General features: G+C 34.7%; 1 protein-coding gene across 3 annotated transcripts in view; it reads right to left on the bottom strand.

The window, feature by feature from the left end:
* Window positions 1-15730, bottom strand: part of KIAA0825 (KIAA0825 ortholog) — a 217365-nt gene extending 201635 nt beyond the window's left edge. For 2 of the 3 annotated variants that reach the window (XM_074855629.1, XM_074855630.1), the window contains exons 1-2: window positions 15599-15730; window positions 4257-4425 (exon numbers count right to left, since the gene is read on the bottom strand). In XM_074855629.1, the coding sequence (XP_074711730.1) occupies window positions 4257-4425; window positions 15599-15729 (300 nt within the window). In that variant the 5' untranslated portion in view covers window position 15730. The remainder of the gene's footprint in view (window positions 1-4256; window positions 4426-15598) is intronic. The other variant, XM_074855631.1, reaches the window with a different exon arrangement.
* Between the last annotated feature and the right edge of the window lie 588 nt (window positions 15731-16318).

The raw sequence follows: 16318 nt of genomic DNA, 5'->3' as shown, positions 1-16318 counted from the left end.
GATCTAGAAGCCCTCTCACTTGCTCCCCCCACCTCCTATCACTTCTTTCCAACACAGAAAAGCGTTGTGGCAAATCACTAAGGGTAGTTCTTTCCACTCGTGACCTTTACCTGGGTCTCCCCACTATACTCCAGCCTATAAAGCCAGGCTGGTAAAGAAACTGTCAGAAACCTTCCACCTTCAGAACTACTGATTTATTTAACCTAAAGTACCTGAGGAAATTACTGGCTTTATCTCTTTTTCCATTTTGAAAGAGAGAGAAATAAATCAAATTTGAGTATGGTATTGCTTAAACATAATAATTTCCAAGACAAAATGTTCAATTATTCTACTGTAGCAAGCTTTTATCAGCAGATAACTTATAAAAATATAAAAAAGACAAAATTTAGAACAAAAACTTCAGTGGGGTTCCCCCCCTCCCCATTCTTTTGAGTCACAACAATTTTCAATATCAGAACTTCTATTCTTTGTTCTGGATGATTCAAAACTGTTGCACTCTCATGGTAGAAAAGAGCTTAACCTTCCTATTGCCCTTTACTCTGGAGTGCTCCATGATGAAAAACAAAAAATAAAAGACTTGCACCACAGTAGCTAATTCTGAACAAAAGAGAGAGAGCATGATTGCCTCCCATAAAGGAAAGTCTTAAAATAACAGACTAGCTATTTTCCTTCCATTTTACATCTCTATTTCAGAATGCTTCCTATGAATTTTTTTACTTAGAAGCAGGAATCACATGTCGATGACAGAATAATAAAGGAAATTATCAGTCAAATATCACGCTATAAAAGCATGTGCGTGTGATAGAAATATGTATAACTAGTTAAAATCTTAAATCATACATATCAATATGCATATAGATAAGGCTGATCTGATCTTTTATTACCTACTGAAATAATCTGCAAAGTTTTGTGTCTCCAAAGAGAATGTGTCTTAGTGTGTAAACTGAAACCCTGATCACTAACCGCTGTGTTGAAGAGCTGAGCCTCCACAGGTAGACTTCTGGAGTTTAAAGGTTAATTTTTTTTTTTTATGAATCATGCTCAAATATTAAATTCTGAAATGAACAAAACAAGAGAAGCTGTCAAAACAGTGAATGCAACTGATGCCTTTGGATGATGAAACCAAACTGTCTTCCAAGCAAATCCCTACTGAGGTTTTTTAAGGTTAAGCAGAAACATTTTTATTCATGAAAGCCAGTAAGAATCTAAGTATTGTTTCAAGCCCTTTGCAACTTAAACTAAAGCATTAAAGAGGTAGCTTGCAGATGCCATCTCAGAATTCGTGTTACTCAGAAAAAGAGCCCCTGAAGTGAACTTTGAAGCTCTGAAAACACAGTGTCATCAAGTCTCTTTGAACACTGCCTATATTGACATACGCTTTTCTATTTGAAAATTAATCTGTAAAAATACTTCAAAAGATCATGCCAAAACTATTCAAGAGAAAAAGATCCAAATTAGTATCCAAAGGTTTTAGAGAAACATGAAAAGTTCTCTTATGAGCACAGAAAGTTAGTGACAGTAATATACAGGAAAACATTTGTGGTCTACCAACTGGACTGCTACCTACTATCATATCAATGAACAAACCCAATACGATAAAGATATTGTTAAAAAAAGATTTTGTCATTAGTTTAGCAGGAACAGAATGCAATGAAGATGTGTTCATGTATATATTCAGATCTTAAATATTTAGAGTGACAAAACAGTACACCGAATGACAAAATTTCACATAATTAACATCTTCAGGCTTCATGGGGAACCTCTCAGCATTTCCATGAGTCCACAAATTCTACACTAACAATAAACCTAAACATAGCATCTCAGCCAAAGCACATACAGAACTTCGCACTATTTCTTAACTGTTCCAGAAGCTTAAAAGATAAACAAAATCCCTACCAAAATAAACACGCATCGTGATAACAACGAATAGGGATATTGTCCTGAAATAGAGGAAGGTTACTGTTATTAAAGATTTATTGTATGATACGTAATTAAAAGCTCGCAAGTGAGAAATCAAGTCAACTGAGTAATTAGTTCAATGGATGGGGATACACATTTAAGGAAGGTCAGACTGTAATAACTGCATTAATGCTGAATATTATTGAAAACAGTTTACTGCAGAGCTGTTTATGGAGCTAAAGATTATTGCGAGTACAACTTCTTGCAGATGGATTGTCTATGCTAATACATACACACTTTTCATCTACAGAGCAGGCAGGATTATCTAAGAAGCCATGAGCCTGGAAACTGCGATGTCCCAGTTCCTGAGCTCCACAGATGTTTTCCTGATAAGCTGTGCAGAACTGACATTAAGGCTTCTCACACTTTGCTGTCTGTTTAGCAGCCTGCCACAGAGCCATTCCCAAGGCCTAACGGGATGCTACATCCCACAGCCAGACCGCCACGCAGCCAGTACTCTCCTGGGAAGTGAAGAGCTGGGAAGCACATTTTGTGTAAGATATAGCCGAAGTATTCCAGAGATGGGGACATTTTGGTGTTTCCCAAACAAATGCCGCCACCTGGTGTTCAGGTATATGGCTTGACTAGACCTTGGAGAAGGAAGAAAGCAGGGAATGGACGCCAGTAAGTCCTCATGGCCATGCCCTCTTCTGAAGGGGGTTAAGTAAGGATCTAACAGAACTAAGGAATAACGACTTCATAAGTTGGCATTTTCTGGGATTCTCTCATTTTTCTGTATCAAATATGACATGTAGCAGTCTCTGACACCCTTGTGTAGGGTGATTATTAACAGCAACGTTCATACTGATCGCCTGTGTTAGAAGGGGACAATATCACTTCTTCACCACATGAACATTAAAGACCTAGCATTCCTGGAGATTACTTCCTCATTTGACACAGTTTAATATCCAGTGTATTCAAGGGTGACTGAAAGATCAACAACCTGTGTTAAGAGTTAAAAGCTGAGACACAATCTGATGAATCTTGAGCTCTAGCCAGGAGACTGTCCCAAAGGAGAAAATACTCCACTTCTCCACAGGAGTTTTCCTCTGCCCATACAGCCTAGCCTAAAGGTGTTCATGTCCTATCACTAAACCATGACATGGAAGTGTCAAAGAACAATCCACTGGATACTGTTATTTGGTTTGACATACATCATTTAAACACACGTTTACATAGTTTATATATAATCTTGCAGGCTGTTATTTACTGAGGTATCATCCTTCACTTATCTAGCCAATTCAATTTTCCAGACTTCCATTTCCATACATACATTCTAAGGTTAACTTTTAATAAAAAGTTTGCATAAAAATGCCTTCTAAAATGATGGAATTTTTCATTGAAGTGAAATTTGATTTCTGGTTACGTGTAGTTGTACAACTTGCTAGGACAATGGATGTAGCTCCCACATTTCTAATTAGAAAAAGCAGATGTGAAGTTGTGGGAATACAACGGAAGATTGGCGAGGAGGATTGTAAACACGCTCAAGTGACTTGCAGCTGGGGTGTCAAAAAACACATATATCATACTAATTGTTGTTTAGCTTTGTGTGCTTGACAGGTAGAATGTCTGCATTTAGATAACATAGATAACATAGTAAGAGACTCAGAGGCACTTTATCAAATATCCTTGAGATTACTGTCCTGCGAAAACTATGCCTGCAAAAACCCCTGATATATACAGGTGAAATCAGCAGGTTCCAGATCTTTTCTTTCTTCTCTTTCTGGCTAGCAAGGCCCGAGCTCCACAGTGCCTGCATCCCTGCTTGCGTGCCTCTGCCCAGGCCCTGCTGTGGAGAACCCCCAGATCATGAGGTAATGAAAACAAATTTACTCTTTGCATTTCATCCGTGGTTTTGTGGTTGTTCCTGCATCCTGCCTGTCTCAGCTCACACAGAAGTTAGTGTTTAAATAATGCATAAAGGACAATAACCTGTATTAGAGGAGTTAAATTCATACTGATACAAGTGAAGAACAAGCACTAACAGCCTTGGTGTAGACAGTAACTTCAGATGTGTTTTACCAACATGTGTTTATAAAACAGTCCTATCAGTGCTGAACATGTGGTAGTATCAGTGAAAAGATTTTGTCCCAAGTTTGTCTATCTAAGGCATGATCAAAAGGAAACAACCCCCTGCTTCAGACATAAAAATGGCACTAAGCCTTATAGTAAAATTTCTGAACTATCCTCACCACAGTGAAGACTGAAATGATAAAACTAATTGACCTCAACACCCTCCATCCCCATCATATAACCAACTTTCCCAAACATTAAAATCTTTAGTAAACAACTTTTACCAGGGTCCTAAGGAACTTCATCAGCTCCCCATGGTGTGTAGAATAAGGTCTGACAGAACTAAAACCACAGTTGTTTAGCCACTGAAGGCAGTCAGTTGTGCTTTGTAGTATTTCATCGGTACATATTTCATTTACTTCTGATCGCAGGTCCTTAAGACACTGTTCTATGCTAAAAAAAAAAAACAAACAAAAACCACAGGATTTTTTGTCATGACTTGGAGATAAAAACATTTTATATATTCCATATTTCAAAAAGAAAAACTGCTTCAAATTAATGTAACACCAGTCCTTCTTCTTCATAGATTAAATTATTCTCACAAAATGAGGCCTGAATTTGCAGGATTAACATTTAAATATAGTCGAGCTAGAGCTAAAATAAATTTCCTTCAGGCCAGACTCATCCTCAGCAAGAATAAGTACTGCCTCAATTCTCAAATAATCTTGTACTTTTTAATAAAGTACTTAGTGAATAAGACATCATCCAACCTAAGATCTGGTCCTTGGTGCTTAATTAGCTAAAGCAGAGAATATAAACTGAATCAACTACCATATTCAAAGGTGAATGTGTCATTTTGCTCCTTTAGCAATCAGCAGTTTTTTTATAATACATAACATATATTAACGACTTCTTGAAGACCCACTGACATCACAGAAAATGCTGAAAAGAATCTGAGAGTCAGTTGTGCTGAGAAAGCAGATCTTTTCTTTCTTGTTTTTGTCATTAGAATACTTGAAAGAAAACAGAGTTTGTTTTCAAGAAGCTGATCCACTCCTTAACATTCATCTAGAATCATAACCCTGTTTATGAAATCAGGTGTGGCTGGTGTGGTTATTACAGAATTTCAGCTGCAAAAATCACAAGAACAACTGAATAACCGAAATTATTTTATTTCTATTTGTGTGGACACTTACATCAAAACAAAACAAAACAAATTAAAAAAAATCCAGGAACAATCAACTCTATCATTTCCTACAAAAACACGTTTTCAGTATTTCAGAACTACCTTTTTTTAAAAAGCAATACTTAATATTTTATATGGTTTCAGTTAGAAAAATAGTATTGACTAAATCTAGGCAGATCTAGGTTTAATACAAACAGAGCCAACAATAAGACTGATGCCAGTTTTGGTTTATTGAAGTGCAAAGTGATTCCCACTGTTATTTCAATTTTATTTTGGAGTATATTAGTCATTCCATTTACGTTCTTACAGCTTGCAAGGCATGCAAGGTTTAACACAAATTAAAATATAGTTCTTTCTATTTTTGTAGAGTTACGGGATTAGATGAGACTCAGCTCTTTACAGGTATTTCAGTGTCAGATACTTTTGATCATATTACTTTCTATTTTCATGACATCAACCAAACAACAAACTTGCCTATTATACTGCCACTTGCCTCTCTATTTTACAGAGATGAAGTATGCCTGTTTTTTCTTTAACTGCTCTCTAACATTGTCAAACTTGACTAGTTTTGCCAAAAGAAGACAAGAGAAGAAGATTAGAAAAGAGGACAGAAAGAGGAGAAAAGGAGAACAAGAGCAGAGGGAAGAAAAGAAACAGGAAAACAACCAAATCTTTCAGTGTATTACAAGCTGTGACAAAAATTTCAAACTAAAGACCTTCAGTTTTACAAAAAATAACCAAGGGAAATTATTTTCTTTATTAGTAACCTTGAATAAAGTTTTTAATTTTTTTTCTGCATAACTCCTCTGTATGGAAAGATTAATTTTCCAGGAAATATCATCTTTTGGGAGATAAATATTTCTATTAAATACATAAACTGCTTCAAATGTGAGTTTTTTAAAAAAATCTTAAGCACTACTAACCCGTAACAATTTGCAACAGGAAATCAGTGATGAAAAGCCATTCTGCATGTCACCCACTGACTGTACTTTGTCATTTAATTCTGCCTGCAGTAGTCTTCAGGACACGGAAGAAGTATTTATTTGATTTTGTACTGGATTTTCTCCTTTATTGAGTGATTTGCATTTTACTCTTTTACAGATGTTATGAATGTACCTTAAATTCCTACGAGCTGTCTCATTCTGATCAACAGCAAAAAAGTAAATCAGTGTCATCCACACCTTTGGGAACTAAGTCTGTTAGCTTGAATTGACATTTAAAAAAACAGTGGAAAAAAATAAGCAAATGATCACACTGAATTGAGTTCAGAGATAAACGGTAGTCTGAATTTTGCTTTTATTTTTAAGTTACCTACAACAAGCACAAAAGAGAGAAGTATATTTTTTCTGAGAATGCCATCAAGACATATCATCTATGATAGGTTTCGCTTTGTGCCTTTTGTTTCTTGAAGATATGGTACTAAATAATAACAAGCTGAATATGAAAACTGCATCAACTACAATTACAGAATGCAAGTATGATCACAGGAATGTAAGTGCAGAGAAAATGTAGTATTTTGAATGTCAGAAAAAAAATACATAAATTGTTTCCGAAACTGTGACTATACAACTTCTTAAAAAAGTTTCATCAAAATACATAGGTAATTTTGAACAGTTTATTTTCCTATATTTAATTGTATTCATTAAGAATTATGGGTATATTTGTTTTATGCTTAAAAGACATGAGGTAAACCATTCAAAGTGTATCTACTCTATCAAAATGAAGTCACCACATTCAGCAGCTGTATTATCTTCAGAAATTGAGTAACTACAACTAATGCTAAAATATATAAAAACTTTTAAAACTTAAGAATACATGGCTGGCCTGCAGAACACTTCCATGAAACCGATGCAAAATTCTTAAGACTTCCCTGAGCATGACTGAGCTCAAAATGAAGTGCAGTGAAACAAGTATCTTCCCATCATCAAAGGATCCTATCACGAGCACAAAGGAGCTCCACGAAAAACAATCGCCCTCTGCCTGTGGCCCCTCGGGTTCCAGACGGGATAGCCCAGCCACGAATGCCAGTTCTAAACCCGACAAAAGATTGGCATGTATCTTTTTAACTTGTGAAACCTGTTCTCAGGACTACGAAACGAAATGCCTTGTTCATACACCTTGACTCCTGGGACACTATCAGAGGCTTTTATTGTGGTGTGCTGATGTGTCTCATTCAAACACAGCCAACAGATTACAGCATTGTGCATTGTACGAGGGACTACTGTTGTTACTCTGTGCCAATCTGCTTCAATTACAAACCAGTTTTTACACTCATCTTTGACATATGATCTGTGTGCAAGCCAATAAACTACAAGCTATGAATATGCTACAGCCTTCTCAAGACGAGATATTTTGTAATTTGTCCCAACACTGATAAGGGGATTAGATGGATACATTTCAGTGACCTCCCCTGTAGGTACAAATCATGATAAGTCTGTTCATTTTATTTAATCCTTTTAGCCCAATAAAGTAAACATTGAATTAGGACTAAAACCAGTTTTGATTGAATAAAAATATTTTCATCCTGTTTACTTGCAGCATACTGTAGGTAAACATGGTCTCAAAAACACTGCTATTTCTTTAAAGATTTTTGTCAACACTTACTATTACAATGACATGGTTAATTATAGGCACTTATTCCCTTACATGAATTACATCATGAAATTAAATATTTAGAATTTGCTTACCTCTGAAAAAAAATATTAATGTGTATTATCTGGCTTTAGAGAGCAATGATTTCAAATAAAAGACTTCTGCCAAGTAATATTAAAACTATTCTCACTGTGTAGGCTAGTATTTAAAACTTTATATTTCATACCAGTGTAGGAAGAATGAGACTTTGATTTCCTTTTTTAGAAATGAAATTTGCTGAGATTTTAAAAACTGTAAACAAAATATATAATCTTGTTGTGAAAAATACGCTAAATGTATTTAATGAATTTTATTCTTAGAAGTACAATCACAAAAAGCGATATAAAGTGCTAAATTAATTTTTTTCCCCACAAATAATCATTTTTCATTAAGGTATACCTGCAAATATATTTTACTAATTTCAGTGCAGTAAATAAGCTCCTTTTTATGAACAAATTGAGGCATCGACCCAGATGATGTCAACTGTCACTATACATGTACAATGGGAGCGTAAATTGTCTTAAAATCATTTGCAGTCAATGGAAAAATACAACCATGTCTGTGTGCAACCCTATTTAAACCAGGAATACAAGATCTGGAGTACAACAGGGAAATCAAGACAGTTCAGTACTTAATGCTTTTTTCCTGTTTACTATTGTTAAATGGTTCTGTGCTCTGTATGTATGTTTTTTGAAACATCCTCTGAAACACTAAACCTTAATGATGCAGTGAGGCATACAACTCGTTTTTCGGTGCTCAGGTACCAATGCTGAGACATTGCTGAACCTAACCAGAAGGTGCTCAATTCTTCTATCAGGTATTAGCCTACTGGAACTGCACTAGAACAGCTTTTCCTGGTCAGATGGAAGGTCTCCAGGCCTCTGACAGTGGTCATCAGGAAATGGCAAAGAAGAGTAAAAACAGCCAAGATGAAAAATTTGTTAAGATTTCTTTGAATGTTTTCATTGTTTCTACCAGTTTGTGACACAAGGACTTAAATCAGATAGTGGTCTAGTATTTAACAGCCCTCAAATTATTTTTCTTCCAGAGATGACTCCACCTTTCTTTGCACCCATGGAACCATGAAGACAGAAACAGAAAAATATAGTTACCAAACTACTAAACAAGGAATGGAATATAAAAGCTCAAAGAAAAAACTAATGTTTTTCTGTAGCAAAGGAATCTGATAGTTACGCCTATATGGATATTTTTGTAAAATTTACTGATTCTTCAAAGAAAAACCCTGTAGTCCCACACAAGGAGTATCTCAAGCCTTTGTGAGCACATCAGTGCTTGTGGTTAGTACTACTGGTATATCATTATGCCAGTGAAAATTATTTCACCAAAACAGCGTCTCCTTTTTACAGGTGAGGGTTGGTTTTCTGGCTTTTGTTTGTTTTTTTTTTTTCCCCCAAGCAAATTTTCCCCAACCTAAGCAAATTTCTGTTATGTCATCTATGTCCACACTGGAGTGCTTTTCTGGAGTAGCATGTTGATGCCATTTGGTAAGTATTCCCACTGTAGAGATGGTCTAAATTTGAAATCTCCTATGTGCTTTTATTTATTAAGTTAATGACAGTTTTTAGGAATAACCTAATCATGTGGAGAGACTGCTTTTTAAGTGGCTGCATCAATGGACAAACAGTAACAACCCAGGTACCATAACAGAACTGATCATGTAAGCGCTGTCATACTGATACAACACTATTTTGAAAAGCACAGTATCAAAATGAGGGTTGCTGTCTCCATATATCATTTTCCATTGCCTAAGAATACCATGCGTAAGTTGAAGGATGATCTTCTAACTCCTTTCAATTTCTAACAATCACTGTTTCAATTTATTTCATGTAGCATATGGAACAGCCATAAAATGACAATGAGATTGGTTAAATTAAACTGCTAAGCTATAAAGTGAAATTATCTTTAAATCTCATGTTACTTATGCTTAAGATCCTCATATTCATGGAGATCTGTTTTTAGAATCAGTTTACATGTCTTTTACTAAGGACAGTTTGTTTTAAAATTAATGAAATAATTGTTTCCACTGTTTTTTCAAGATAGACGCACTAACATAATACTATTTCATTATTATCACGTTATTAAAAAGCTTGACTGCTAAAGATACAGAGCATTTTGTGCAAAATCAGTCATATAATTTGGAAACCTGTGTCTCTGAGGACCTGCTGCACACTTCCGAGTAGTAAGAAATCTTTGAGAAAGACTTTTACCAGTATAATTCCCACAAGCACTTTTACTGTTACACTTTCTCCCATGATGAAACAAACATTTTGTTTTATTTCATGAAAGCTCACCTGTTAAAAAGGAAATGTTAACAAAATTTCCCATGACCTACAGACAATTTCATGAGGTCATTGCTGATGCCTCTGCACTACTGTGTTAATAAACAGCAATTCAACCAAAAAAATAAATAACTTATTTTCTAGTACTTTTAAACTGCTAGATACAATCCAATTGAGAAAACCATACTCATGAAAAGAATGTTTTGATAACCTTATCTTGAACAGAAACAAGAGGTTTTACCAAAAATTGTGATTTATCACCTTGCATGTTTCTGCAAATCTTATGATAACTTACAGTAACACTCACGATACAATGTATCTCTTAGGATTTCTAAAATTTGGAAAAAAAAGAGATTATTATAGTTCCAGGTCTATAATGTTTATGCTGTTCCATTCTAGTCTAGCTGACCATCAGCTTATTCCTTCTGGCATGTCCATTTTCTTACTCTCATTAAACCAACTGCATAAACAGGCAAAATTCCTTTTCATATTTTATGTTCTTTACACTGGTGACCTCAACAGCAGAGGAGAAAATCAGAAAGCAAAGGTGCTACTGCTAATAATGCAAGGGTTTTTATCACCTATTTGTGCGTGTTAACATTCTTTTTTCATAGTTTGACTGTATCATTCTCTTATTCGTGTTTTGTACCTAAGCTCTACTGAAAAGAAAATAAGACCAGTAAGAATTAAGTTAAACGTTATGTTGTAAGCAGCAATACAAAACAGATGGAAAGACTGACTACAAAAGCTTTACCTCTTTAGAAAAACAATGTTAAGACAAATATGTCTTGATATTTGTTTTTAAAACCAGCAATTCTTTAAAAAATGAGTCTGAAAGTTATGAACTTATTGTAAAGCTAAAAGCCCTGAAGAAAATTCACTTCCTCAAATTCTTCTTATTGCAATCTTGAACCTTAAGATGTAAAACAAAGATGCAGCACCTGCTTGAAGGACTTTGTGAGCTTCTTCTTATCTTTAATTTAGCTACTTACAAAACATATCCACTGAAACTGTAAAGTAACTATACCACTGAAACCAGGAAGGAATTGAATGGTGATGACTTTGCTACACCTCAGCAAGAGAAACTTACTCAATAGCTTGAGCATATGAGAACCATCAGTTCTAACTGAACTACTGCCTACCCTTAAGTTCCAATTTGTTTTAAAGAGTTGAGATATTTCAGTGCACAGGATAAAAGTTTTGCCTTGATGTTATTTCAGAAGACTGGCAGTGAAACATAGGAGTCTTTCAACTCCATTGACCAAAACACGATACTGATAAATGACGGCTAAAAAAAAAAAATTGTCGCATGTAGTCTCCTAAGAAATGAATTCGGATATTTCACAGTGCAGTCAAACATCTGATTACAGCTTCTGTAGATGGATGTGACAGCTAACTACCTAAGATACTGACACAATTATAGTCACCATATATTGGAGTAAAGAAACTGTGTATCTACTAAAATAGCCAGTCTCTGAGAAAACATGTGCTGTCCAGCTAGCAAAGTGATAAGAACTATTCCAAACTCAGTGATCATGCACAAAGACAACACAGGCTGAATAGGAATAAAATTACATTCCTTTCTCAGTTTAATTAGTTATTGCTAGCAATTAGTCCAGGGCAGTGGGTAGACAAATACTATTTTGACAAAGATTTTAGTAACATTATTTTAATATCTCTATAGGTACTAAATTCTCAACTAAATACTACAGTATGCATTTGTACAGCAAGCAGTTTATATTCACACAGAAGAGTCAGATTCTTTTTGAGAGCTGTGGTGAGTATTAGGTCCAAGTAAAACCAATAAAATTATTGATTGTAGTCCTCTATTATTAGCCCTAGTTTGAAATTCTCTCAAATACTCAACCGTTACTGGGATTTTGGATGGAGATGACAAGATTTTGCTAATTCTCTTGAATAACAGGAAAGTGAGGTGTAGCTGATTCCTGAAAATTCCAGAGAGGAATAAGACAAGATTTTCTTCAAAATAAGAGCATGATAACTCTCGCAGCACATCTCAGTCACAGGAGCCCTTGCACACTCCAATTCTGATACAGGAAAATGGAATGAGACAGCAGCACTTAATATCCTGTTTGAAACTCCTCCATCCCTTTGATGTGAGGTATTGATAGTGGGAAGCATTTCCATGCAAATCAGCAAAGTTGTGATCAACAGCTGGAAAATGTCATACTAACATCATTATTGAGGTGTTTTCCAGATAGTCCTATTATTCACAAGTTAAGGATCTGATTACAATTTATATTGAACAGTTATGGGACAAGATGGAACTCTATAAGCACTTACTAGCATTGACATCACTGGAGCCCTTCAAAAAAGACCTGCATTAAAATCCCAGATGACTGAATTACTGTTAATTAGACAGAGGGTCAGGTTGAAGTTTATCAGATTGAAGTCAAATCAAGCCTTTGCAAAAAGCCTCACAAAGATATAGTCTCCAGTGCATTGTGGAGATACAATTATTAGTAAATAATTTTATTGAATTCTGAGTAATTGTTCTACTGAAGAAGACCTAGAATATCTCACACTGTCTACAGCCTCATAGAATCTATCATCACTTTACCATCACTAAAAGGGAGCCAATGACTCAGTAAAGAAAGAACTGAAGTCACAAAAAAATCAACTGCTGAAGAGATTTCATGCTTACAATCACTTTCAAGTTATGCACTATAAGCTTGGTTTAAAGCTCTGTACCTTATTTTCTGCTTAGAAGTATTAAATACCAGCTGAAAGTTCAGCCCTGTGCATTGTTCAAAAATTAATTCTTATTAATTCTTAATCCTCCAATTAGGAAAAAAAATCCCAAGACTCAGTTTTGATAAACCGTAAAAGTTAAAGCAAATGTGAGGGGAAAGACTGAAGACAAATGGCCATCCTGATGAAATTATGAATACAACTTCATGCTTTAGAATAACCTGAGACTATCACTGCACAAGAAACTGGCCAGCAATGACAATAGTTCTGAGAGTTCATATTCACCTGCTTCTATAAACTGCTGTGAAAATAAAGTTAACATTCAAGTGTAATAAGAGCTCTGTTATATAATAGTGAATGAATGAACCACTTACTCCCTTAAAACTTACAAATAAAACAATTTCGCACAGATGGCCTTTCTTTTTTTTTTTTTTTTTTTTTTTTTTTGCTATAGCACCAAATAGAATTGGTACAATACAAAAATACTGAAGGTAATTCAAGTGCTGGAAAGCATATCTGATTTGTCGTGTCACACAATTTTATAAAAGCTATTCAGTTGGAAGGCAATAAATGAGCATTCAAGTGATTTACACACTTTTGGATCATAATTTTTTACACAATGTTTTATTTTTAAAAATATATATATGCTGTATACTATTATGTTTATTCTCTGTGGTATAATAAAATCATAAATCTATCTGATGAAAAATGGATTGTATTCCAATTGTATCACCATAGCGCATAGAGCTGCTCTTATCATACCACTTACAAAGATCAATGGTAACTTGAAAATGATTTCATTCCATGCTACCTCTAATATATTAGCAATAAAAGGACTCTTTTTAATTTAAAAGTCACATCAGCTGCTGTCCATCTTCTTTTAAACTCCTCTCCATTTCTGAAACTGACATATTACAGGAGCAAAATATCACCTGGTAACTACAGGGCTACTTTCTGATTTTCCTTGTGAAAATTAGTTTAGAAACTAGCTTAAGTGTCAATTCAGCAGAAATACAAAGCTTTTCCTGACATGCATTGCTGTGTACCACACCCTAAAAAAATTTCCTTCTCTCCTTGGATAAAATACTGTTTCGATCTTACAAAACTTACAGTGAAAGGCCCTTCTAATTTGTAGGGCTATATACCTAAGACAGGGACAATCAGCCTTCTTAAAAATGACAAATAGTTCCACTGTGATGATGTTAATGTAAAATGTAACACAAAACGTTAACTGATATAAAATACTATTAAAAGGAACGAACAGCTGGCCTGCTTTCCCACAGCCAGAAGTTTTCTCAACCAGCAGCATACATTCCACACAGATAGTAGTAAAGCATAAGATAGTAGTAAAGCATGCATTCCAAAGACTCATCTTGATAATAACCTTTCCAACTCTCAGGCTGGCTCTGCATAATTATGACAAAATCACTTTGATTTGGTAGCTGAGGAGGTGACAACACATCTGCCAAAAATGCTGATGCTGTTTTTTCCCAGATATACAAGACCATAGCAACTCAAAACTTCAGTACCTGTAACTGTGTTATGACATCAAGTAAACTCTAAGTAAGTACATACATTTCACTGATGTCAACAGCTGGAAAATTGTACTATGAAACTGCACTATGCAGGGGTCCACAACAGCGTATTTCCAAGATCCTCACTATCATTTCTACCCCAGGATTATTACTATCGCAACTACATCTGTAAACACTAAGTTTTAAAAATAAAATGTTCAAAATGTGAGATAAGAGTAATATAAATAAAAAGTCTGAAAAATCTCTCAGCCTGGCATAAGCAATATAACAATAATTCAGAGATGACCTCGATCAGTTTTCAGTGAGATACAGCAACGGTTCATCCACGTTCTTCAAGAAGCTGTTTGGCAGCAGGCAAAAACCTCTCACAAATATGGGCTTCATTAAAATTACACAATCTTAAAACAGATGACATGAAGGGCATCCTTGGAAATCATACGACTCTATTACATGCACTGTTATCCAAAGGCAAGCATTTTCAAAATGTAATACCAAATCTTTAAAGGGGAGATTGGTTTATCTGCTTACGAGCATCTTTCACCGAGCAAAATATTTTACAGGTACTAAAGAGTTCAGCCACAAAACACTGCCACCACTTTTCAAATAAAGCACAAAACCTCGAGCCGATTTTTTTGTAGTCATGCAGAAAATCTTCATCAACAAAGAACTCTTTCAGTACTCCACTGTTTCTATAGCATTGATTTTTGGAAACCGGTGTGTTACAAAGAAGTGGACAATGAAATATATTACAAAACAAATTCCAGTCACAAAATCATCTATTGCAGCATAACAGTTTTAACTCAAATAGGTAAAATAATGGCTTATATAAAAAAGATTACATATATTAACTTACTTGCTTTTTCTACCTCCATCAAAAATGCTTAAAGAACACAGTTCAAATTTTGCATTTTTGTAAAATTCTGTAGCTCTTTTAGTGAATAAAAATTCTATCTCATAGCTGTAGGAAATACAACTGTCCTGGGAATACACATTTTCTTCCTCCACTATCACACCTACTGCAATAATTCCTAAGATTAAGATGATTCAACATTAAAAATACCATACAGAGAAAGAGGGTAGCACAAAAATTATATGGCATTAAAAATTTGTTAAATGTTCAAGTGGTTAAGGCAAAATTACTACTGAAATAATTATCAGAATTTTAACCTACAACTAGAAAAGGAAAAAGAGAAAAGCCATTATTTCTTCCTAAATGTAATGACTTTGGCTACTATTTTGGATACAAATAAAATACTCTTTACCTAGAAGAGTTCTTCTTTATTTTTTCATCAAGATCACTAAGGATTTGTTGGAACTCCAATTCCCCAGGAACGACATTCAGCAAACAGTCTAAATTGGAAGAATCAAGAGAATACTCTCCTCCCCATTCCATTTCCAGAATCTGTAAAATAGACACAGGAAAGTGGTTAAATAATGAAAGAATTCAGATTAGAAGTACCAAAACACCACATTTTGTTCCTTGGAAATATTTAAATCAATAAGGAAAGCATTTATGTAGGGAATTATAAAATCAGTGTTGAATAGTAAACCTTCTGCATGCTTCTGAGCAGGGTGCTACAGAGAAGGACACCTATAAAAGAAAAGCAGAGATAAATTTCATAATATCTTGCTTTTAAAAAAAAAAAAAAATCAATTCTTTTACCTTAATCAGAGTAGCAGATTTCTTAAATTTATTTTTTTTTAAGATATTGAAAGAACATTCTCACTATTATAACTGGAAACTATAAAAATAAATACATTACAGAGTAAATTTATTTTCAGTGCGCTTATAATTTCTGTCCAAGGAGTAACTGCTTTCTGGAAATTAAGCACATCACTACAAATAATTAGAACATAAAAATCCAGACCAAAACACTACAATCTACCAGAAAACAAGTGTCATCTTACTATATACATATTTCACTCAACAAATACTTTGCCAAAACACAGGTCAAATCCACTGGCCTACTCAAACTAAGACA

The sequence above is a fragment of the Strix uralensis genome, chromosome Z, assembly GCF_047716275.1.
Source record: "Strix uralensis isolate ZFMK-TIS-50842 chromosome Z, bStrUra1, whole genome shotgun sequence".
In the NCBI taxonomy this organism is placed as follows: domain Eukaryota; kingdom Metazoa; phylum Chordata; class Aves; order Strigiformes; family Strigidae; genus Strix; species Strix uralensis.
The sequence above is the reverse complement of the archived record's forward strand: the minus strand, read 5'-3'. Positions and strand labels throughout refer to the sequence as shown.